This window comes from Melanerpes formicivorus, unplaced genomic scaffold (assembly GCF_026170545.1).
Source record: "Melanerpes formicivorus ecotype bairdi unplaced genomic scaffold, bMelFor1.0.p_v2 SCAF_185, whole genome shotgun sequence".
NCBI lineage: Eukaryota > Metazoa > Chordata > Aves > Piciformes > Picidae > Melanerpes > Melanerpes formicivorus.
The window spans coordinates 19746-45031 of NW_027142537.1; the positions used below are offsets into that span (position 1 = coordinate 19746).

At 44.7% G+C, this 25286-nt stretch overlaps 1 protein-coding gene across 6 annotated transcripts in view; it reads left to right on the forward strand.

Moving 5' to 3' along the window:
* SLC41A3 (solute carrier family 41 member 3) overlaps nucleotides 1–25286 on the forward strand; it is a 50255-nt gene that overhangs the window by 5780 nt on the left and 19189 nt on the right. The window contains exons 2-3 of one of the 6 annotated variants that reach the window (XM_068169472.1): nucleotides 14730–14843; nucleotides 18820–19138. In XM_068169472.1, the coding sequence (XP_068025573.1) occupies nucleotides 18848–19138 (291 nt within the window). In that variant the 5' untranslated portion in view covers nucleotides 14730–14843; nucleotides 18820–18847. Of the gene's footprint in view, nucleotides 1–14729; nucleotides 14844–16604; nucleotides 16644–17308; nucleotides 17443–18030; nucleotides 18048–18819; nucleotides 19139–22856; nucleotides 23895–25286 lie in introns of those variants that run through there. The other 5 variants (XM_068169473.1, XM_068169471.1, XM_068169474.1 and 2 more) reach the window with 5 other exon arrangements.

The following is a 25286-nucleotide window of genomic DNA, read 5'->3' on the forward strand; positions in this document are numbered from 1 at the left end:
ATGCATACCCTGTGTAAACCTCAGCTTATACTGACAATGCCAATAGAGCAAGAAATTTCCTTTTTGTTAGTCAGGTTTAAGATAAAAGCTCAGTTTCCTTACCTTCTAATATGACAGGCTGTTCCAACTATTGGCCCAAATAGCTGATTCAGCTGCAAAACAGAAATTTGTCTTCAAATGCACCCCTGAACTTCTGGGGAAAGCATGCTGCCTTCCTTGGGATATCAGTAGAAGCAAGCAAAATGCAGAAATTCCTAGTATTACAATCCTTTCTCAGGAGGTTGCTGATTGAATATTTAGAAAACCAAAAGGACTGAGTAATTGGGATAATTTTGCATAGGAAGCCTCTCATGTTTCTCAGCTTCATTCATTACTATACTTCATATGTAATTATAGTTGGGTAAAATACCATTAGCCATTAATTCCCTGTTACTGATGAAGGTAGAATTGAGTTACCACTTGTAAGTGTCTTATTTCATGCTTCCTAGTGCCTGAGCCTCCAGAGGGGCATCTGTGAAATGCCTCTCTGGAGCAGACAGTTGTAATGCAACCTGAACAAAAAGTGTTTAAGATTTTGGTTCAGTTTCTCATGTTTTGTGACATTTGAAAATGTTTAGCAACCTCCATAAGGCTCCTAGGATTTCATGAATGCCCCAGCCATGTCCTTTTATTGGTGTGGGGATGCTCAGAATGACTATACAGCTGCAAGCTCCAAGAGCTTTCACTGCTACACGTTTCTACTCCCTAGCTCAGAGAGGGAAAGATGGGCACTCCATGCAGCAGAGAGCTCAAGCATTTCACATGAGATGATGTGCACATCACACTCCCTGTTGTAATACCTGGCCCAGCCCCTTATCTTTGTAGGCTATATCTGTGCAGATGTGAACAAGGCAGAGTCAAGATCTGCTTTCTAATCTCCAAGCTGGCCAGACACAAGCTGGTCCTGGTTCAGGTGCTATAGGTGCATTAGCAGAGAGCTACTTTTTACCCTGTGTCCCAAGGATGGCCAAAGACAGAGTGTACTTATCTTTGTACATACTGGCACAACTAACTCCTATGCAAAGCACAGAATCACTGGAGGAGAAGTGATGCCCAGGAGCATGGAAAGCCCAGGAACATGCCCAGAGCTACCTCTGCTCTGTGTTTTTTACTGTAGGGTCCTCAATAATTTGGTGTGTGTGAAAGCACCAGCAAATAAGAAGGTATCCACAGTTTCTTTGCTTGCCTTTAAGTTCTAGGTCATTACCTTACAGTAGTATTGTGAGGCTTCATTTCTTAATGTTTGCTGGCTGGGACAAGATCCTGAAAGGAATATGTTAGAAACATCTGTGTGTGACTCCAGCTTCAAATCCAGGTTTTCATGTCCCTGAAGAAACTTAAGGGAAGATGTGCTTTGCATTGTAGGGAAATGCCTGGATTAATCACCCCCAAGAAATGAATTTGCCATCTTAAATTACCCTGTTAAATGAGCTTCCGGATAGAATACCGAGAAGAAACCGACTGGTGCTAGAGTAAGTGATTCAGTGTACATGCTAATATGATATACCTCAGACATTTAGGTGTAGGGAGACCCATAGAGCTTCGACATCCATCTAGACAAAGTGCATGTGAGCTCTTGCTTATTGTGATTTGTCAACAGAACTCATGCCTATGTCCACAGAATTCATTATGATACATTTGACATGCCACCTTATAAACCACAGCTGCAGACCTCAATGTATACAGCAGGCTTCCTACATGTCTATCACTTAGGCAAATCAACCCAACATTGCTTGCAAGGTCACAGCAATTCAGGAAGCTACTTTACTACAAACTGACACTTGAGCTGAATAAATTTGCTTCATGCAGTACCAGAAAAAAACCACACCATCTTCCAATAATCGGCTTCTGACTGCCTCTCCCCTGTTTCGTGGTCTTCTTGCCTTGATTTTTCTGTCCCTTCCGTTCTTCAAGAGAACATGGGCCCCCTGCTTTGTTTTGAAAAGAGCTAGTGACATAGTGGAGACCAGATCACAGGACTAAATTAAATGATTCATAGATTGTTAAATGCTAAGGTCAGAAGAGACCATTGTGACCAAATTCTCTGCTCTGCATAACATGGGCCAGAGAATCACATCCAGAAATTTCTGGAGCAAGTCCTCTATTTGTATGGAATCTATGAGGATATTTTTTTAGAAGAAGGGTCATAATTTAAATTACCACAAGTGAGGAGAAGTCTCTCAGATTATAGTAACTGCCATGAAATCTCTCTGACCTCAGCCAAAGTGCTCAGTGTGATCATTTTATTCTACACACTTTTTCAGGATGAGAAATTCAAAGCAGAAAACAACAGCAAGGTTTCAGAGATGAGATGGCTATGCACTGACTATAGCTCAAGAAATCAATGCAAACTGCCTACTGAAAGGAAGGAGGTTGAACTGAACTGGATTTTACTGAGATTCAGGAGGCTATTTCAAGTCAGCTAAACCAGGCTTTGGTATAAGTAAAAGATACTCCTTTTTCTCTTGAGATACAGGCAGTGCAAGGGGAACTTTAAGGGTGCACTGAAGAATCAATGCAAAGCATAGCTCTCTGTGTTGAGCAGAAAAAGAGCTGAGGTTGCTTTGCTCTGGAGTGAGCTTGATCCTTTTACAAATAGGTATGTGATAGATTTAAAAGCAAAGAGAGGACTAGACATCAAATTCTTCAGAACTTGACCCTGCTAGGGGATCTGTTCCTGCAAAACACTGAATGTCCTCAAGTCACTGATGAACATGAAAGCCAAAGCTCTCCAGCATATAGCAAAATCAGCTCCTTAATAAGAGCAGTGGTGTGTCAGGCAAACTTCCCCTGCCTGAGCCAAGAAAGAAGACAGGCATCTTCTCTAGGCATCTCTTATACTTTGAGACACGCATTCTGTATTTCTCTGTGCACCTACATTGATCCCATAGACAAGAAAGTTCAGACTTAAAGATCCAGAGCATAAGCTCACGTTGTGCCTCTGCTTACAGCCTGGTTGCTTTGCAAAGCATTTATTCCTCTCACAGGCTGCTTGGAAGTGTGGCTTTTCTGATAGCTCATTTACTGGGAGCATGCCTGTCTTTTGAAAGATTTGTGCTCAATTAGCCTATGTGCCACTTTCTGGTCACCAAGCAATTGTCTCAAACAGCCAAGAAGGCAGTGCAGTTGATGAGGATGTTTCCATCCAGATCCCTTAGTAGGAGGGGAAAAAAAAAGAGATGTGGGAATTGTCCAGAAAGAAACAAAGTAACAAGTGATCTCTTTAGAAGTTTCCATTCACACCTCCCTTTCAGCTTGCCTCTAGGTAATAACAACATCTCTTTTCAAGACGTGTTTATTGCCATGACTGTTGTGGTTTGGGGACCTAGTAATAATAGAGTCTTTATGGCAAAATAAATATACTTATGAACTCTATTGAGCTGTCATGGAGCTGGCCACTGACTGAACCCTCCACTCAACCTTCTGAAGAAGTGCTGAATTTTTTACTCCTCCTCATCATAATCCTGGCTCTCAGTTCCACAGAGAAGCACCAGCACTGAAACTCCAGCTGCAGCCACCCCAAACATGGGTGTTCTTTGGAAACTGATCCGATACTGGATTCCATGATTAGCAAACCTTTATCATGGAATGAATAAAACCCCAGGTATGACCATGCTGGATTCAGTGGGAATTTTGCCAGTGGCTAGAGCTAGAGTCAGAAGTGCAGACTTACGAGGTTCAAGATCCGATTATATTTACAACTCTCCTTGCTTAAGCTGGCCAGGAGGAGAAAGTGTTCCTCAGTGAACAGAAGTCTTCATAAAGTGTTCCATTTTCTAAGGACCCAAGGAGAGGGAGCTAATCAAAAATGTTTTGAGTGTCTTGTTCTCAAACAATGACAAAAAAATTGTGTGATGTCCTGCCTCATCTTCCACCCCTGTGGTGTACGCATCTCCAGAGGAGGGTGGGATTCCTTTAATGAGGCTGTGTTGCTTTGAGGACTGCAGCTAGAAGCAGTCTCTTCTTTTTGCTGTAGTCAGCCTTATCCTGCAGCATTGTCCTGCCTACAGACAAATCAAGCTTCTGTGTCTGAAGGAGAGTCTTGTATTAAGGTGATGATTTTCTTCTTCATGTGAAGAGGATGGAGGTGGAAAGAAAAATGCTGCTTCTTGCAGTTATCCCTGTTTCTTTTCCACCTGCACTGTGGCCAAACTGAGTGTGCCTGTCAGCCACATGTGCTGCCAAACCCCACTCTCCACAGCTGCATGCTTGAGAATGTAGGGAGCTGAGAGACAGCCCTCACCAGCTGCAGAGCAGCTGCTGCCCAGAGGCACTTCGTGCACAAGCTGCTGAGGACCACATCCCATTGCGGTGTGGCGATGCTCGCTGTAACCGCAGCTCTGGGTTCTCACATCCAGTTTGCTCTCTGCAGCACTGAACCACATTAATCTGCTCCTTTCCAGATTTCTACACCATTTCCAGTGGTTTTAGCTTCTGACAAATTTTGGGGTTGAGAATTAGTTTCTGTGGGCATAGGTAAAACAGAAGTAATACACTGGAAAATGAGTGTGTTAAGAAAATGTCCACTACTTCTGGAGAGGATGGGCTGCCAGTAGGTACAGGTAGATGGAGAGCTTCCTCCAGCCGGGGACAGGGCAGGATATTGGACAGGTACTGGCAAGTGAACATCTGGGGGAAATAAGGGAAGAGTAAGTGATATTTAACTCTAGCCAGCACCAGAACAAGGGGACACAGTCTCAAACTGCGCCAGGGGAAGTTTAGGCTTGAGGTGAGGAGAAAGTTCTTCACCGAGAGAGTCTTAGTCATTGGAATGTGCTGCCCAGGGAGGTGGTAGAGTCACCATCCCTGGAGGTGTTCAAGAGGAGATTGGACGTGGCACTTGGTGCCATGGTCTAGTCATGAGGTCTATGGTGACAGGTTGGACTCGATGATCCTCAAGGTCTCTTCCAACCTTAGCAATACTGTGATACCATGATACCAAGCTGTATATCTCATTGTGTGCTCTACGCTTTTGTTGTTCTAAAAGAGTCTTTGGATTTAGCGCTGTGAACATAGGGAAATGCACACTTAACACTCAGATTTGAGTGCTTCCTTACACAGGATCCGTTGGCACGTGCAATAGACACAGCAAGCTGAAGCACTTAACTGGGTGAACTTTCAGGATTAAGGCTTTAAAGTGAGCAAGTACTGAGCAGATTTCCCTTAAGCAGCTCTGCCAGTGTTCCTGTGAAATACAAACCTCCCTGCATAGCTACATTGCTGAGCTAAGTTGTTAGGACAAAATAGTTGCAAACCAGATGAGAAGCAGCACAGTTCAATTCACGAGCACAAGCTGTGTGCTGAACCCAGAAGCTGCTTGGCTGTTGTGGGCACTGTAGTCTGTGGTGAAGCCTTCCTCACATATGAGTAGAGGGGTGGGCAGTGATGCTAGGCTTTGGTTAGGGCTGAAAATTTTCCCTATGATTTGCATTGTCTGATTACTGCGCTTCACAATTCAGTGTTTAAGGCAGATTCCCTCTGTAGTCAATAGAGAAAGAGAAACACTTTAACTGGGTCCCATCTGAAGTGTTTAAGGTGGTTTGGATGAACTTCCCTCCAATCCTCTTACCCTCCTAGTGTTAAATGGGTTTGATCCAGCCTCCTTTGATTTTGACATATGCAGTCAGAGACTTTAGACATTAGTCAAGTTACACTGGGTTAACAGTGCTCAGAGCTCACATTTTCCCTCTTTATCAGTGAAAGGCAAAGATTTATGTAGCTCAGCCGACGTGCTGTACTTCTGTAAACCAGAGCAACTCAACTGAGTGTCTGAGAATGAGAAATGCAGTTAACTGCAATTTATAAAATACCCAAGGATGTAACTCCAGGTGTTGACAGCTTGTTACTTGCAGAAAGTATTTATTGTAGCTAGTTAGCAAATTGTGGAGTGGGAGGGGAACTCTGAAAGCCATCTCATCCATCCTTGGCTGTAGCTACCTGTGTGTAGATGTTTATACCTTTAAAGAGCTCCATTACTGGAGACATGCTAGCCTAATATTTCATTATCTCTGCAGTTCAAAAGTGCTTCCCAAGCAGTCTAATATCCCTTGCCTTTCTGGATGCTTGTTAGCATTGCAGCAGATGAGCTGAACAATATCAATGAACAACAAAACAGGCCAAAAATCCCCAAAGGATATTTTAGCAGGCAAGGGGGAGGAAGAGAAGCTTGCAGTACATTTGCAGACACAGCCAGATTTTGGCAGTGACAAGACAGTGACTTTCTGCAGTACTAAAGAGATTTTTTTTAGCAGGTGCTCTGTTTTGGGAAGTAAGGTTGAAGCATTTGGGGTTTTAAAGCTAGTTTGCTTGAACAAACTGCAAAAGGCTTTTGAAGGACTCTCTGAGCTCAAGTTAATGAAATGTATTTTATTAGATAGTGATTTGAAAAGTAGGGAGAACTACAGTAAAGTCTTTATTGCACCTCTGCAAGACTCTCTCTGGTACTTTTTATAGCCTTGTGACCTGGTATTTGTTTGGTTAGAGTGATAGTCCCCTGGTGTTAGAGATGGGAAGGGAGTTGTTTTAATGCTTATTCACAGCCAAAAGTTTCTGGAAGGGTGCAAATTCTTCAAAAGCTCATTAAATTATTACCTTCATCCCAGACTGTACACTGCAAAACACATTAAGACTCTGGTCTTAACGTCACTGTCCATTCAGGCTTATTGCCACAGGGCAGATCACAAGATGTAATGTGCTACTAACATTGCTGCCCCGGGCTCCCAACAGACCATCACAAATATGGAAAGCTCAGGGCCCACATACCTATTATGGTTCTCATTACTCTGTACCACTTTGCTGCCAGCTCAGAATTTCCAGGCAGTGCAGGACAGGGTCCATTCACCAGTGTCTCTCTCTCGTGGCAGAAGGGAGGATTAAACATACTGTGCTCAGCACATAACTTCTTCTTGTTAGCTAGGATCTCCAAACACAGAAACCTACTTGTCTGTCATTTCAAGGACTCTGGTTTTTCTTAGCGTGCAGATACATAAATAGATCTTGCCTTAAGATATCAAAGCTGGTTTGGGTCCTATTTGTGGCAGAAGCTAGCTACTAATGGAATAAAAGTCCATAAATGCAGTCTCTCTCACATCTGCAGCTTTTCACCCAAGTGTTTAATAAAGCTTCACCACAGACCATGCCCAGTTGTTAACTGTAATTATCCTGGTAGCATTAATGAGGAGACTGAGACACAGGAGATGAAAATGCTGTTCAGACTAGTAGCACATGTAAAAGTGAGCTTTGCCTTGCCTCCTCCAAGACTTATTTTTCAGCAGCTGCACTATGCTGCCTCTGAAGTGCACAGCAGTGCCAGTATCTTTCAGGGTCACAACAGAACTTTTGGTAAACAGTTTATATAGCTATTTAGCATATATCACGTTCCATGACTGCCCTTTGTTTCTGAATCAGAAGGGCTTTGAATCTGATATCAACCACTCACTGCTCCTAGAGGGAAGCACTGGTCCTGCATAAGGCCAGAGGAATAGAGAGGTTTGGGTAATGAGGGTAGAGATTGCTAAACCACCAAGGCATGTGCTGGCTACTCTCAGCATGTTGGTGAGACTTAAAAGGCAGCACATGGGCTGTGTACTTGTGGGCGAGATCTTGACCCACACTGGCAAAACTGACACTTTTACTCCTTGTATTCAGGAACCAAGCATTTCCATGCACAAACTGAGTGGTGGCATGCAAACAAGAACATGCTGTCTTTTCTCCATGTCCAGGCTGCAAATGAAATCTCAAGATTTCCTAGAATGGTATTTGTCTTTGGTGGTGTAATGTTACACATGTATATTCTAGTATGTAATTGGATTTCTAAGCTTTTTTGGATGGAGTATCTGGGTTCACTGCATCAGCATGAGATCTCCTCACATGGTGTCTTATATGAACAATCCAAGTTAGAGTCTGAGCCTGGAAAAATTTGTTTCTCATTATTAGGAAAGCAACAATAAGAGATCAGGGAATAATAGAAGGTGATACAAGAGGGGTTACAGAGTTTAAACAAGGCAAATATTTTTCTTCTGCTTGGAGCTGTCTGCTGATCCATCTGATGTTTTGAGTAGGTCAGATAGAACCCCTTGTGTCTCAGTTTTCTTAAATGCACCATGAGAGCAGTCCAGCCCAAGTCATAAAAGGAGATCTGTATATTTTTTAGCCAACTGCCCCCAGTGTCTTTCACAAATAGAAAGATTCAAAACAAGCTGAGCTGGTCCGGGTAGAAGGAAATACACAGAAATAGTGTCCCTCGCTCCTGGAATGTACCCGTGTCTGGGACTGAATGTTACAGCAGTGCTTTTTCACAGCCTGGCAAGCAGTTCACAACAGGGTAGAGAGATCAGGCACTGCATACCTTTGAAGAAGCAATGGAAATGCAAATTCAAAGACTGCAGTTTACCCAGACTGGAGCTGGGACATCATCTGCATAACAAGCTTTATTCCTTCAATCTGTCCTCATGTTTGGCAGCCCTCCTCTCACAGTGTCTTGTGCCTTTGTGCTAAGGTGGCAAAAGACCACCTGCGTTGTATTGGCAGGGCAGCTCCAGAAGCAGCTGTGAGCAAAGCATCTGCCTGCATCCAGCTGTTGCTTCCACATGGGCATTGCAGCTACTGCCTTGCCTGGCTGGATGCATCTAGTGACTTTCCAGCCATGGGAAATACTTTGACCAACTTACTTTGAAGTATGCATTCCCCAAAAAGATCTGATGCAGTGTTGCTAACCTTGCTGTTTAGATGGAAACATTGAGGAATTTATCCTCAAAAGGTAGAAGTGGTCTTGCTGTAATATTATAGGATTGGGGTTGATGTGGTACCTGTGGCTGCAGCACACAGCAGCAAGAGTGCATTCAAACACTGATTTCCTTTTTCAAAATTAAAGTGAGACAGCAAAACCTTGGAAGTTTCTATCTTTCTTTTACTAGACTGCACAACTCTAAGTCTGAATCTTCTAAAGGATTTGGAATAAATTAGCCTTTCTCTAAACAGCAAATAATTGTGCTATTGGACCCCAGATCTGCTGAGGATTAGACCTAGGAATGTGATAAGTGTAGTAGCTTATACTCAGAAAAGAACCAAACAAGTTCCCAAGCTGAATGCTGCCATGATTGATCTGCTAGAAGCACTTTCTATTAAATATAGAACCAGTTTTCCAGCTCACAAGCCAGTTATAAATAAATGCTTTTCCTTCCCACCCCCCCCCTTTTTTTTTTTTCAGGAGAGCCTGGCATGGCCCCAAATGAACCTGCTCTGTTGCAAAGCTTAACAGGCAGCTGCAAACCTACTTAACACGTGAAAAGGCTGACAAGCTGCAGCTCAGCTGCAGAATAGGGACACAAGTTTTCCCCTCCTCTCTCTCTTCCTGGTGCTCTGAGCAGGGTTGTAAAGGCTAAGGATGAGCTTGGCCCAGGACTTGAGTGTTTGTCTCCTTTTCCTGCCTTTGAAGGAAAATATACTCACTGATAGGGAAAAGGAGCTACAGGGAACTTGGTACTTTGCTTTGGTGTGTGGGAAAGAAGGGAGAACTGCTATGTCTGAAGGAGAACTCAACATCCTGAAAAAGTTCTTGCTTGTGGTCTTCACTGAGTAGTTTGTCAGACTTGGGCTTGCAAAAATAAATGTGAGCAAGAGTTTGGAGGTGTGCAGGCCTACAGCTGGCTGCACAAGCCAGGGAAGGAGAGTGTGAGTGCATGGTAATTGACAGGGAGAAATAAAAACTTGATATTTGCACTCTCCTGCCATTTGAAGGAGGCCAAGCCTGGATCCATAACCTGCCTTTTTGGGCCTAATAACAGCAGAATCAGGATATTTATGTAACTTCTATCTCCTTGTCAGAATACTACTTTATGATCTGCTTGAGGAAGCCTGCAGATTGCTCAAGGATCCTTGTATAGAAGGCATTACCGAGGGAGAAAATGTTTCTTTCATACTCATGTTACTAATGCCTTCCCTGCTACATGATCCATAGATTCTGCTCCTAGCAGGTATTCTGTAATAATTCTGCATAGCTGTTCTGTAGCAATGGTAATATGTTGCTTCCCCAAGTGATCCTCGCACTAGCCATAGTGTCAGGTCTCTTGGTTAGGTAGACTATAGCTACATTTGTCTCCAAGAAGGCTTCTGTCTGAGGTGTGTTTTTTCCTCTGATTAACTCTGTCTCAGAAGTACAAAACATAGTATTAATTCAATCTCAAAATCCATGGAGTTGGGTTATGCTGGGTGCCTCCCATGGTTTCCATAGGGTTTACAGGAGTTTTGTGTTGGGGTGTTTGGGGACTCAAATGCATTTACCATGATAACTATGTGCACTTAGCATATGCTTTCAGCAAGTCTTGAGACAGGGTACACAAACCACACCTGCCTTGTTGCAACACCTTTCAATGACTTTTGAAAAGATTCATCTGAAAGTTTATGGCTAGAAGTACCTTTTTCAAAAGCCTTTTTTGGTTAAAAAAAAATGTGTCTGTGCTTAGTCTTCATAATCCTCTTTAAGCTCTGTGTTTTCTGCTAAGACGTGTAGGCCATTTCTCATTGTGATCTCTGGGACATCTGTCAAGCAGAAGCTGGATTGCAACCAGCAACTCATTCCAGATGCCACCAAGCAATACTTAGCTTCCCTAACTTCTAATGACTTCTAGACATTACTGCTCTGGATACAACTATAATTGCTAACTTGGGAGTGAAGGTGCTGCTTCTTCCCTTGATTAATTTTCTGTGGTATTTAGACCTACCCAAATTACCTTGCATACCCTGTTTTGCTGAACAATGTGGCTTGGACTTTCCAGTTTCTTTCTCCAGAAAGATTCAGCTTTTCTGGAAAGAGTTCAGACAGGAATGTTTGTTACTATTTGCAAGAGTTAGCAGATAAGAAACCAAATGCAAAGATTCCTAGCACAGATTGGCAAAAGGCAAGACTCAAACAGTTGCCTGCGGAGATGTCCTAACAAACCTGAAAGATGTTTACAAATGATCATTTGTGAGTCACTTAATTGAATAATTTCAGCACAGCTGTGCTCAAAGGAATAACTAGATTGAATTCCTCTTAAGCAAGAGGTATTTATTTATGGGGAAAGGATGTCAGAGAGCTTTGTTCCTCTTCGTAGGGGTCAGTGGTATGACTCAATATATTCAGTGGTGCTGAGCATTCTGCAAAGCTGTATGGTTTTGAAAGGTGGTTTATTCTAGCAGTTACAAAAACCAAACAAACACCAAAACCAAACCAAAACCATACAGTAAAAGGATCACTGCCTTGCTTTAAGATACCATTCCCAGGCAGAACTGAATGGCAGAAATGCTCCTTACCTGGTTTTGGAGCTGTCCATCCTAGCAGAAAGATTTCCTACTGCCGTCTTCATATTCAAAGCATCTTAAAAAAACCAACAAAACCATGAGTGAGAGCCATAAGACTGTGTCTTGTATCATGACACTTCAAGTGTAACATTCTGCAAGTTATCTTTCTGCATTTCTTGCAGAAATGGTCTCTACAAACTGGGAGCCAGAGAAAGACTGAAGCTTTCGCTTCCTGTTCTGATGTGCACTCCAATTCAGCTACCTTGTTTCTTGTTTCATGCTAAATTAAGCATGTTGAGAATAATAATTTACTGTGATATCCCATTGAATTTTCAGGGGTCAAGAAGATTACTCCCTTTTTAATACTAAAAATTACGCTATCCAAGTGTAGCATAGCTGCTGTTGCCATCAGTAAATTTAGGAGGTGAAGCAGACTGAGTAGCTGCTCCTTGGGAGTAAGGAAAATTGATTCTTTGGTATTTGTTTTTTTATATCCCTTATATTCAGTTGTCTTAGTTGTCAGTGATGTGAGAAACAGACCCTGCAGGGGCAGAGCTGTTGCAGGAGGACTGGGAAAAAAGGCTGTGGTATGTGTCACTGTTTAAGAGAGCTGATAAGGTGTTGTTAGTCAAAATAACAGAAAACCTTAGAGGTGACTCATGAATGAAAGCTGCTTGATGAGCAGCATTGAACATTTACTGAAGAAAAACAAATCCCTTCAAAGTAACCTAGTATCCAGCTGTGTTGACAGCTTACAGGCAGTAATTGATTGACTGAGAGTGACACTGTAATACATTGATAGTGTCCTGTTGTACATGTCCCAGCAATTTAGTTACGACTGTCCATGGGCCAATATGCCAGTCTTTAGAGGTCTAGAAGGGCTAAAATGGTCACTGTACTGACAGAAAAAGTCTTCTGCTGGTGCAGATATGTTCAGTTCTCCATGGATTCAGCACTGCCACCCAATATTGAGCCCTAGTAGGTAGAACACTCATAGGAAAGATGTTACTTAGCTGGATGAGTTTGAGGAGTGCCACATGACTGAATGGAAACTGAGCTGCTTGTCTAAAGGTGAAAGACTCAAGGAGAACTGCAAGGACAGAAAGGGCAGTTTGGAAATGAGGTTATATAGTCATAAAGATCTAAGTGTACACAGGGGCTGTGAGCTGAAACTAGTAAAATTCAGTCTCATAAATAAGTGTACACTGGATGCACTCTTAACCCTTGTGTCTGATTCTCCTCCATCACTGGCTGGTTTTTGGTAGGTTGAGTACTTTTCTTATAGAAATGCTGCAGTTCAACCAGGAGTGAATCTAAGGACCTACTCTGTCCTTTGAGTCACATGAGATAACTGTCCTCTCTTGCTTTGCAATGTGTAAAACCACAGATGGACTGAAAACACAAGGTCCAGTCTGAGATCAGAGACTTGTGCTGGTGAAGGTTTGGGGTTTGGCTTAAATGTAATACAAAATCAATGCATGATAATGTCTGTGCTGCTCTCATGTTGCCTGGGGACACTAACCGTGAGAAAATCATGAAGTGTTTGGCTTCCCCCCAGGCTCAGGCAGTATCTTATGCCTCAGAGACAAGATAGCATGCATAACATTTCCTGTTTTGAACCATTCTCTGTTGGGTTACTGGATGCATCTTTCCTGTGGTGTCATCTAAAGCTGCACCACTAATTCTGTCTAGCAGCAGAGGGCTTGGTGGGGAAGAACACATTCCTTAATGCAGGTCTGTGTTTCCCTTACTATATGGCTCAGGTATCAACCACAGTGATGTAACATGCCCAGAAGTGGATAATGTGTCTTTGGTTTCATTTGCCATCCTGCTCCAGGGGTGTTGTGAAGCATTCTGTGCTATCAGTTTCCATTGGAAGGTGTTGGGTTTTTTGGTTGTTTTCTTTTTTTTGAGAATAATAACCACATATGTAGAGGGCCTGGGTGCACGTCCTTAGGATGAGGCAGCTGGATTCCATCTCTGGCTCACACTGGCATTTTCTGTTGTGTGGAAGCACTGGCACCATGAAGTGTTAGGTCTCAAAATGGAAATAGCCTAGCATTGTTTAACACCAATTCCAGGAAATGCCTCTTGGATAGAAGCACTCTCTCTTGCTGCCCCTTCTCCATGACCTCGTGAGGAGAAGTCTCTAAAATAGGTCATTGTTATGCACGAAGAGAACCCTGTTCCCTAAGCTCCCATGGTTTCCAAGTAAATGAGCTTTGGAGGTAAGTTAGCAAAAGAGGCTGATTCATTAGCAGCAAGGGAAATCTGTGTGTTGGAGGAGTGCCCAGCTGCCCAAAGGGATTTACATAGTGACATGTTCCTCAAATCTTAACAGAACAAGCTGAGTGATACACACACAGGCTTGAACTATACCACAATCACGTGCTTTCTAGGCTCATTTCTTATCTCATGAGTTTCTCTGGAGAGTATCAGTTGCTCTGGTCCCTCACAGGGTTTTAAATTTTAAGGGAAGGAGTTCGTGAGGTATCTTCTAATGTGAGAAAATTCTGTGTCTGTTTCCTCTTCCAAATTAGGTCACCTTGTGAGGCAGTTCTGGATGGCGTTTGTCCCTGCAGTTAGAGAGGCTGTAAATAAAAGAGGTGTTCCAACATGCTTGACAGGATTTCATTGCGCCATCAATAGTCTTTCAGAATATCATATCCCAAATTAATAACAAATTAATTTTATCTGCTGAAAGACCCAAACTGTCACCCTCCTGTCCGGAATGAGATAATTTGGGCAGTCGTTCACTTACAGGTGGAACAGGGCCAACACATTCTTCTGGCTTCATTAGTGAGAGCAGGCTTGTGCAAAGAGATGAGTGCTCCCCTTTGTCAAATCATCTGGAGTGCAGGGAGGAGAATTCAGTCCTTTCGGAGCATCTTCCGCCTCTTTGTTGGTGCATCAAGCAAGAGTGCCAATTAGTGCCAGTGATGAGATGGGCACTTGTCCACAAGATCAGAAACAGAAACTCACAAACAGCTCTTGCGCAGGCTGCTGAGCAGCTGCTGGATTATAAAGATCTCTGGTCCCTCCTGACCTGGGCCAGATTTGAACCATTGACCTAAAAGCGAAAAGCTTGAAATCCCCGCACAAGCCACAGGATAAATAGGACATGCAGAACTGTGTGCCCTCATTCTGCATTCATTTGCTGCCATCTAATGGAAGTTGGGGAGTGAAAAGGATTCGTGCCACGTATCTTGTGTCTGGGACTCTAGTACTTGGCAGAACCTCTGCTAAACCTGAGTGCTAGAGAAGCATGGTGATTTAGGTTGGCTTTGTTCTACTATAGCACGGTTTGACAAAGGCCTGTTGTGCTGCAAGTCAAATAAGAGGCATCTCCCCAACTACAAAACCAGAGCTCTTCATCCTGCTTTTCCTTTCCTGTACTGGTCTTTTTCCAGGCATGAAACCTGACAGAGAATCTGTGACTGTAACGTGGCTTAAGAACTGTCCCAATGGCAACGGTAACTGAGTGATGGATGCCTATAGCAAGGGGAGGTGATAAGTGAAAGGAGGTAAGAGATGGCACTTTTAATTTCTTTGAGTAGCAAACAAAATATCTAGACTTCTAAGAACTTTGTTAGAGGAAGAGATGAAAGAGACTACAACAAAATTAGCTCCACTATCTGGAAATTATTTGGTCCAAAGGCTAACAGACAATAAAGCTCAGTTTTCTTCAAAACATATTAAAAGGGGGGGGGGGGGGGGAACACCACACCCAAAAGTGAAGGAGAACTGTCTCCTTCCCCAACTTCAGGAAGTTCCTGCTGTGTTTTATCTCTAGACCCCATGTTTATAAAGCAGTAAGTATTCATCATATGTCAGGTTTGCACTCTCTTTTTCTGTCTGCACACAGATCTCTAAATAATTCTTTCAAGCCACACTAGATAACTATCTCACAGGGGAGAAACCTTAGAGACTGCGGATTTCTACTGCAGTTATCTAGAGATAAGGTCATGATGGAACTGCAGCCTGAATAGTAAGGCAACCATCACCAGCAGCCTTAATATGAACCAGTGGTGCCATAGGACCTTGCATGGCCCAGCAGTCAAACTAAGTCTGAAACTTAGTCAGGCCTAATTGAAATGATAAATCAAATTTTATGTTTGAAAAATGTCTCTAGTAGTCCCTAGCCACTGAAGAAATAGCATTTTACAACAGGAAACTGGGAGGGGGGAAAAAAATCTGTAAAATTCCTCTCTGCTTGGCTGAAGGAATAGTTGGAAAGAAAGTCCCAGAGTGAAGCAACATGGAGGAAAGGGAGGGAATATCAAACTTATTTTCCTACTGAAAGAAACAATCTTTAAAAGCACATTGGAGGGGGGAAAAAAAGTCAACAGTTAATGCTATGAGTCCTCAACTGCGCTTGTAGGTGCACATCTATGAGAGAGCAGAGAAAAGCAGCAGACATGAATTCTAGTTCAGTGGGAAGGCAAAACATTTTAGCATGAAGTTGCTCAACTTCATGGCAGCAAGCACTTCCTAGACTGCAGCGAGCAGCTGAGCTAAGCCTATCTAAAGAGTCAGCGGAGCCCTGTTTGCAATCAAGGTCCAGCCACTGTTGCCTTACGTCAAAGCCAGGATCTTTCTAAACACTGCTGCTGCGCTTCTGAGAAAGTGCAGCTTTGTACTGCTGCTGAAAGGCAGCCTTCTCAAATATATACCCACCCATGATGAACCAGGGCTTTCAGACTGGTACACCAGGTACCAGTACATGAGCCAAACAGTTCTGTACACGGAACAAGGCCTTGCAGAGTGTAGGTGCTGGTTAGACCCAGGTGGGAGATCCCTTGTAGAATGGTGACATTCCTGAGCTGGAACCACTACCAAAATGCTCTTGTCAATCAAGTTCCCCAGGAGAATTTCTGCTTGCTCTGTAGATACTTTTCTTCAAAGCTCAGTGGTAAAGTGATAGCAGAATAGATTTAACAGGTCTAAAACTGTCTTGGCAAGGCTGCTATTTTTTCAATCTGTGTCCCTTCCCCCCTTATTTATCACAGGAAAATACCGTCTTCTGACCAGTCTGAAGGAGGCATCAGTTGCAAAGCAAAGCCATAAAATTATACCAAGTGAGATGAAATTTAAGCTTTGCTGTTAGAGCAGTGACATTCAGCAGTTAATGTGCACCCTCAACACACAGCAGCTGCAGGGTTTCATTACTGTCACTTACAAAAAAACCTTCAGCTCCCTTTGGTGTGCCCTGCTTGGAGCCAGAGCTTACAGGCCTAAAGACACCTTTTCATCAATAAGAGCCTTTTAGCATAGTGTGGCATCTGGGAGACTTCAACAGGATTTAAGATTGCTCTGGTACTGAGGTATGATATAATATCCACAATTGTTCTGGAAATGTGAGTTGCATGATTCAAGAGCCTTGCATGACCACGGTTACCCCAGTGCTTCATGAGATTTATGTGCTTAAATGTGAGAAATGCTGCAATCGTGTTTCTGACATGCCAGTGAGAAGGGAAGGAGAGGGAAAACACGGACTAAGGAGGAATTTGACTGCGATTGGGGTGGAGACAGGCTTTTGCACAAGCTGCTTGCAACAGCAGCTCATGCAAGTGCCAAAAATTAAAGAAAGAATTAAATGCATAGAGGACGCATCTTTCCGCAGCACTTAATCGCAGCCTCCTGCTAGCTCTGCCCGCGCTGGGAGTTTCGCCCTTTCCGGTCCCATCCCCGTCGCGGGGCTGGAGGCTCGGCACGTCCCGACGGGGCAGCAGGAAGCATTCCCGGCACCCGCGCCGAGCCGGAGCCGTCCTTGCCCCAGCCCCGCCGCAAGCCCCGCACGCCCCCGCCCCGAGCTGTCCCCCCGGCGACAGCTGAGGAACAGAAAGGCACACAACCACCCTGATGGCGTAGCGGGGCGAGCGGAGAAGGGCCGGGCCCGCCGCCTCACTCCATACTCGGTGCCGGGGCAGGCCCCCCCCGTCTGCCACTCACGGCGCCGCGCCGCCTCCGCGGCGGGGGCCGGGCTCGAACCCGCAGCCGCGCGCAGGGCGGGATCCGAGCCGTGCCGCCGCGCCCCAGATGTGGCGGACGCTTCCCACCTGGGCATCCTCCCGGCTGCGCCCGCGGCCCTGCGGGCAGAGCCCCGCGCAGGGCACGGAGCCGGTAAGCGATGGGGTGGGAGGAAGCAGGGCCGGGTTTCCTCCTGCCACAGAAAAGGACCGCTACGAGGACAGGCCGAGGGAGCTGGGGTGGTTCAGCCTGGAGAAGAGAAGGCTCCGGGGAGACCTCACCACCACCTTCCAGTACCTGAAGGGGGCCTACAAGAAGGATGGAGAGGAACTGTTTACGAGGGCAGTGATAGGACGAGGGGCAATGGCTTTACATTAGAGAAGAGCAGATTTAGACTGGATGTTTGGAAAAAGTTCTTTACAATGAGGGTGATTGAGCACTGGAACAGGTTGCCCAGAGAGGTGGTTGAGGCCCCATCCTTGGAGATACTCAAGGTGAGGCTTGATGAGGCTCTGGGAGACCTGATGCAGTTGAGGATGCCCCTGCTCACTGCAGGGGGGTAGGACTAGACGATCTTTGGAGGTCCCTTCCAACCCGGTTGATTCTATGACTTTCTTTTGTCCACCCCTCCTCCCTTTACTCCCCAGATATTGGGCAAGAAGAAGATTGAGCCCACCAGGGGTGGTGCAGGGGCTTAGGGCATAAAGGGCCCATCCTGAAAATGAGCTTCAGAGAACATCTGCCAGCGGTTAACCCGGGTGAGTGCTGGCAGGAGGTGATGGGGAAAGATCTGGGGCACTGCCTGGTCTAGCAGTGTGGCAGGCAGGATGAACGATAGCTGTAATCAAGAAATGAGATAGGATGGCAGGAAAAGGGTGACTGGCAATAGTTTTGCTTATTTCTTTTTTCTTACAAGATGCTATGGTGTCATAGCAGCTTCTATGTAGATAGGTGAGTGTCACAGTGCATGTGTGTTAACCGAGGTGCAAAAGAAGGAAAAGTAGCCAGATTGGAAAGCTGAGGAAAGAATTTTCTTGTTATTGAGGCATGGTGAACAGCTAGCTGTACTATGCTAGGTACTGTGTGTAGTACTTACCTGTGCTATGCTCGATATGGTCTGCAGGGTGCTAGGATGTGTACTGCTCCTATTTCATGGCTAGGGCCCAGATGCTAAAAGGAATTGGATTCTGCTGGGCTTCTCATGACTCCCAGTGTGAGAGCTAGTGGGTCCAGAATTTAGGCTGTGTACAGCACCTTCTGCATCCTTTTAGGCGTTCCCAGAGTGTGAGCCAGGTTGCACAGCAACTACTCTAGCATGAAAATGGGCCTAGGAAGAGATGCAGTTACAGAAAGGGATGCTATACAAAGTTGACAGTAAACTAAGCACTAGGTTTTTTGGTCAGCAGAACATCTGGGATTTTAGGAGCAGGTAGTAGTTTGCCTTCAGGTTAGTGGAGTGGACAAAGAGTTTTCTGTTGCTGACCCATCTGATGCTTCTGTTATCTCATTGTTTCTGACCTTGTTTTTCAGAAAACCTCTGTGAACCTAGAAAGCCACCATGAAGGTTGAGGAAGTTCGGCAGAGGAGAAAAGAGGGCAGGTCTAGAAATGGAGAGCGATCCAGGCACAAAGGAAAGAGCAAGGGTAAACATAGAGAGAGTCGACTTGGCAATCAGGGGACAGAGGATGTCTCTCTGCATGCACAGCAGAAGCTGTTGGCTGAGAAGAAGGCAGCCATGGCGAAGTCACAGGAAGAATCAGCCATCTCAATTTGCCTGCAAGTGCTCCTGCCATACCTCCTAGCTGGGCTTGGCATGGTCATGGCAGGTATGGTTTTGGATTATGTTCAGGTAAGGGAAAGAAACTGATCTGATGTACCTGGCATGATATAGGTGGGGGACATTTCTTCAGAGGCAGGGAATTTGCTCTTGGGATGGCCAAGTAAAGGAGGTTTTGCAGCAGTTTCGTACGCCAATATGTCCTTCAAAGCCAGCTGTTAATGTACTATTGTGCAGCTCTCAGGAGGCAGCTTCTGGTGGTTTTCTGGCCTTTTATCTTCTCTGAATATAAGAGACGGTACAGTACTAAGGAGCATGCAAAGGATCTGAGGAATCTATGTAGGAAGGTGCAGTCCTGTGCAAAGATCTCACCTTGGTCCTGAGAAGAGGGTAACTGAGCTGTAGCCCCAAGGGCTGTGGTGGCAGTAGTGCTTTCCTGCAGTAGATACTGCTGTATCACTTCTGATGTAACTCTGGATGGTCCCACACCTCCTGCTTCATTATGCAAGAAACCAGACAGCTCAGCACTGTTAACACTTCATACAGCTAGCCTAGCTCAGTCTTATATCAAATGGTTCAAATCCTTGAGTCTTCTTGTCCCATTTCTGATTCTGTGACAGGAACACACCTTTCCTCCTACAGGACAGCAATGCAAAGCTTTAAGGTAGTGGTGACCACCTAATTTTAGACAGTTTAAAGGTGCAGTTAATTTCCAGTTTATAAATTGCTATGTCTTTGCATTCTAGATGGCTCTGGCTGCTGTGTGCCTTTTTGTTAACCCTTGTTATTTGACTAGCTAGCTGTTGGTCAGACTGCCCTGACCTGGATGATATGCAGTGACACAACCACTACTGTGGTTACACTGACAGCTTTCACAAATCTGGAGCTGTGTTGTTTTGCTATTAACCCTGGGCAGATCTCCTTAAGCTATAAGGGCTTAAGAGTGACACAGTATCCTTAACTGACCTTAGCATACACTCAATACCCAGCAGAATATCTAGTCAGATCAGAAAACACCAAGTCAAATCCAGAACCCAGTGGCAAACTACTTCATGTCTCCATAGACATCATTCTGAGCATCTTGTGCTTTTCATTTTATAGACTGGCCATTCCTGTGGATCTCAGATATTAAAAGCATGCTGCCTGTGTGTGAAATAGGTTGCAGATGGGCCTTGTGATGTTGGGGCAGGCTTTTTTTTAATCAATATTCTTCCCTTAGAGCAGTATTTTTTTCTAGGAAGGACTGAGCCACTTACATGAACAGGATGTGGAACAAACCTCTTCAGAAACTGCAAAAGTTTAGTTTCTGTTTTATTCAAATAAAGAGCTCACAAAGAGCTTTCATGTTAGTGCTTGGAGGCTGGGAAATAGTCGGTGCAATATCTCACAGGAAAAGCAGGCCTTGGGCAATTAGCAGAAGTGACTTTTTGTGCATGACAATGGCTACCTGAGCTTGTCTCATTGTGCACTTGCTGCTGATAGGAATTGCCCTTCCTTTCTAAACCAGTCCTGGCCTCTGCCCCTGCCGCTACTGCTGTTTCTGTGGGGCAGCAGGAGATGCTGTGAGCTGTACTCTCATTCTCTCTACACAAGCTCTCCTCTCTGCCCTTTCCTAGACAGGAGAAGAGAGGAGCAAGGTAAGAAACAAAAATCCACTGTCTGATCTGACAGGAGCTATAGTACTCCAATAAGTAGGATGCCTGATCCCTGAAAAGCATCATCCTCCTATGAATCTAAGGTGTCAGAATAGCACTGTCTGTTGCCAGTATTGCTGCGTTGTAATTCACTGGTATCCCCGTCCCTTTGCAGGATGATAAGGTATGTCTGCTCTTTGGCACTTGTCATCTTTCAGCTCTTTTTTTGTACTGTGTCAGTGGATGGAGGCCTTAGGTCAGAGTCAGAGCTTGCCTAAGAGGCTTTTTCTGCTTTGACTCCTTCAGGGCAATACTACCTGTTGGCAGGTTTATAGGCATAGGGATACAGTGTATTTCTGTGCACAGCAGGGCAGCAGTGTACCTCCCCAGGTTTTGCCAGGATGAGGGGTGCAACCATGATTCGGGGTGGATTTTTTCCCAACTGGTTGCAACTTTTTTCCCTACTGTTCGGCAGCATTCTCTTTCTTCTCAGAACTGATGCATCTCTTTGTGGACAAATATGGTATATCTCTTTGCCAGGAAAATATGATGCATCTCTTTGCTGACAAATATGGTGTGGATCTTTATCAGAGGCTCCTTAAATGCATAATAAAATCACCCAGTGTACACGCAGGTCATCTGAACCAGTTACCTTCTCTGCATACTGATTCATTGGTTGAAGGCTTTTTATAGTGCTTGCTTAGAAACAGGGAGAGCCAAAGCATGATAAACTCATAAACCCTGCCAGGCTGGCACTTCAGTACAGGATGTGTTGCTGCTGAGTTTTTTTAATGGCATTTGAGTCATTCAGGCTTATTAATATTACTTTTGCATTAATGTTTCTGCCTGTCAGCAATCCAGTTGGCAAATACAGTGGCATATAGGACTAGGAAAGCACATTATCAAACCTTTGAAAACCTGTGATAGTTGTCCAGAAATTGTACTATATTTCCTTGAAGCCTCTGTGAGTTTCTGACCAGAACTAGGCCTTTATGTGGTCACTTCTCAGTTCCTGGCTGACATAAAGAGGTTAGGTCATGTGTGGTTATTACAGGGCTTTTATTAACCTTCCTTTTCCAGCTATTGTGGGCTTTTTTTTTTCCAGTTAGATTAGCTGAAATGTACTCTCTTGTTAGCTTTCAGCTTCAGGGGCTGTACCAAAATATCAGCCTGGAAAGCAGCAAAGGACGGAGTCTCCCATGGGCTTGTTTTCTACCCTGCTATGATTGCAGAGAGATCTCCTGTGCCATCTCGGCCCACGAGGCTTCATGCTTTGGTTTGTGTGAATTCAGACCAAAAGAAACACACCATCCAAATGGCTGAGAGCTTCCTCAGTTCCCTATTTATCTGCAAAAGCTTCTCTTGTTCTATGCACCCTGCCATTGCATTTAGCTCCAATCTGGGGACCTAGTCATAAGGACAGAGTCTAAAAGCCACCAGTCTTTATGTCTCTTTGCAGAAAGTATCAGGGAAGGAGTTGATTAGTGCAAGAAGCTAAGTGAAGGATGCAGTTTAGGCATTGAATTTCCACTGGACTGAGGAAACCTGTATCTTTTGTGCCTACCACTGAATACTTGCTTTCACTAGTTCACCTTCACTGGGGCATGGCTGGATTTGAACCTGTGGTTGAATAGTGAAAAAGCTCAGTTGCTCAGTTTAGGACCTTCCATCCAAAATGGTGCTTTTAGAGCTTTTTGACCCTGTCATCCAATTAGTATGCCCAAATTAATTATTATCAAGGAATCCCAACAGAGCACTCTGACTCCCTTCCCCACATATGTGACTTTGAACAGGATGCAAGTTCTTTGGCTGTAGGTGGCTGTGGTGTAGCTCTGATTCTTGATCTTGTGTCAGCTGCTTGACCATGATGACTTGGAGGTGAGACACCCCTCTCTCAAAGACAGTATCTTTCTGGGAGTATGCAGAAGCAGTGTTTCACTTTAGGACAGGAAGGAAGCCCAGCTCGCAGCATGTCGTGGAAGTGTTCACCCTTTCTCTCCCTTGCATGCAGTGCAGTAGTGCGGAGCTACCTTAAATAAGCTCTGACTATGACTCTTATCTTGGCCTTTGCAAACTAGCAGAAAGTTGAAGTGATGACAGCAGATAAGGGTGTTAGCTTTTGAAGCTTATTGGCTGGTTCTTTGGAATTTTTTTTTCTCCCCTGAAAGCCAGTCATTGAGAGGTATAGCTGGCATAGACCAGTTGTTATATCCTGCAGAGAGCACGGAGGGGACAAGAGGGGCTGGGGTCTAGAAGAGCAGATCTTCTCTCACCAGCTGGCTTAGCTGTGTCACTCTCCTGGGGATGAGACCTGCGTAACGTTGCCAGCCGTGAGAAATGCAGACTCGTGTTTTCCCTGACCTTTCTTCACCTTGAAGGAGAGCAGAGCAGATCCTGGTTGTTAGCTTCCCACCTCCCCAGCCTTGGGACAGTGAGAAAAGTTCAGCGTTGCTTGTGGTGCGAGTGAGGGACTGGAGCTGATTCACAGCAGAGTTACATATTAAACCATCGTATCAAAGGCAGCCGCAGTCTGACAAGAAATGTAACCTGAGGAGAAAGGACACTAGTACGTTGGAGCACGCTGAGGGATTCTTGCACGACCTGTCACTCTTTCAGTGCTGTAGCCTGAGCAGGTCTTACTGGTTTTTACCGAGGTGGTGGGAGCTGAATGGGGTGTGGGCTCATTTCTCTTTGTCCACAGACATCTCCACAATCTTCTTTTCTCTTTTTTAATCCCCCCCTGGATATAAATCGGAGAAACAGTGTTCGTCAAGTTTGCTGCCACCTGGGCTCAACCCAGCTGAAGTAGTTTCAGGAGGATATCCTTGCTGCAACCCTCTGGACGTGCTCTTGGGAGAAGAAGCTAAAGGAATTTGTTGTTGTTGCTGTAGTCTGAGGAAAAATACCTCTTTTGACTTTGAAGAGAGCCACCAGGAGGATCTGTGTGATGTCCTGATCTCCTGTTTGCCCTGCTGAGCATGGGGTAACAGTGTTTGACCATGGTGGTCACCCAGTTACAACTGGAACTGTGCTTCCATGGCAGGAAGCTGAGAGGTTTCACCTGCAAGTTGACCAGGTCAGCCAGTGGATTTCTCCCTGAGACTTCACTCTCCATTGCCTCCCAGATTTTTGTGCCATTCCTTCTGGCTGGTTTAGGCATGGTAGCTGCTGGCCTCTTGATGGATGTTGTTCAAGTAGGTACCTGTGGTTAGGAAAGTGTACTGAGGGGGTGGGTGGATTCACTGACCTTGAGTACCTGTGCTGTTTTGCTTTTAATGTGTGTGGTCCTGGCTGCCAGTCAGCAGGATGGCTGTAGGCTTTTCCTGTGGTAGAGAGACACTATCCATCTTCTGCAGATCAGCACATGGGCTGTTTGGGGGGGATTGGCTTTCAGACAGGCTGCCTGACACTGCCCTTGGTGCGTTAGAGTGGGTGCTCCCTTTGCTGTATTGAACTAAGCACTTGGGTGATGCCTGCTGTAAAGCTGCGGTGGTCAGACTGTAGCATACTGCTCTATTGCATGATAGTATTTCTGGCCTTCAAAAACTGCTGATAAGGAGGTATAGGATAGGATTGTTAGTAACTACTTGCCTCACTTACAGGCAAGTTTGTGCTTTCAGTTCTTTGCAAACAACCCAATGTAATCTCTGCTCTAGAAGGCATTTAGATACTGTGATGAGTGGCATGCTGGCACAGAAAGATTAGCAGTGCTTCTTGGCCAGATTCTGAGGTGGGTGTAAATTTGGAGTAACTTCCATTGATTTCCAAGTAGTGCTGCTGGATTTAAACCATTGTGCCCACCACCAGAATCTATCCTATCTCTCTTTCCTTAGTGACACAAACAGAAATGCTAAATTTGGGCATATAATGCCAGTGGATTTACAAATCAAAAAGCTGGCAAAGTTTTCTGAGAATATATCCCACACTCTGAGCTTACTGGAGTACAGTGGATTCACTGGCATTAGTACCACAGCAGGAGCTAAATATGGGTACTGGAGTGTTTGGAAAGACAATACCTTGCTGGTTGTTCTTGCATGGGAAGGAACAAAGAAGGCAGAGAAATTGAATTAAAGGGAATATGAGGAATATCAAAGAAGGGTTAACTGGAGTGGCACATACTGTTGCTATGCTGTGTTTGTCGTCTCCACCTTGTGCTGTGCTTAGGCACAGACCTGTCTTGCAGCATTGCAGAAGTTCTCAAACTACCCAAGATGTTAGGTTAATAGTTAGCATTTATCTCAGGGAAGGATAAAGACGTGCTACGTACCCACTGTGTACCCATGGCAGGTGAATAGGTCTTTGTCTGAAGGAAATGGAATACTCTTGCTAAGAACTGGACTCTGTTCAAAAATGTAACAGTATCCAAACTGATGGAAAACAGAAGCCATGTATGCCTGTGTTGCATCTGTCCTTTAAATACCAAAGTGCAATGTCTACCTTGTGTATTTTTTTCACTAGGCTGTTAGAAACGGGGTCATGCATGAAGCACAATAATAGGAAGTGTAGTTTTTGCTGAAATTGTTTCCAACGATGTTGAAATAGAAGCCATCAGTTCAGTTCCCAGAGGAGGGAGCTAGTGCACTGAG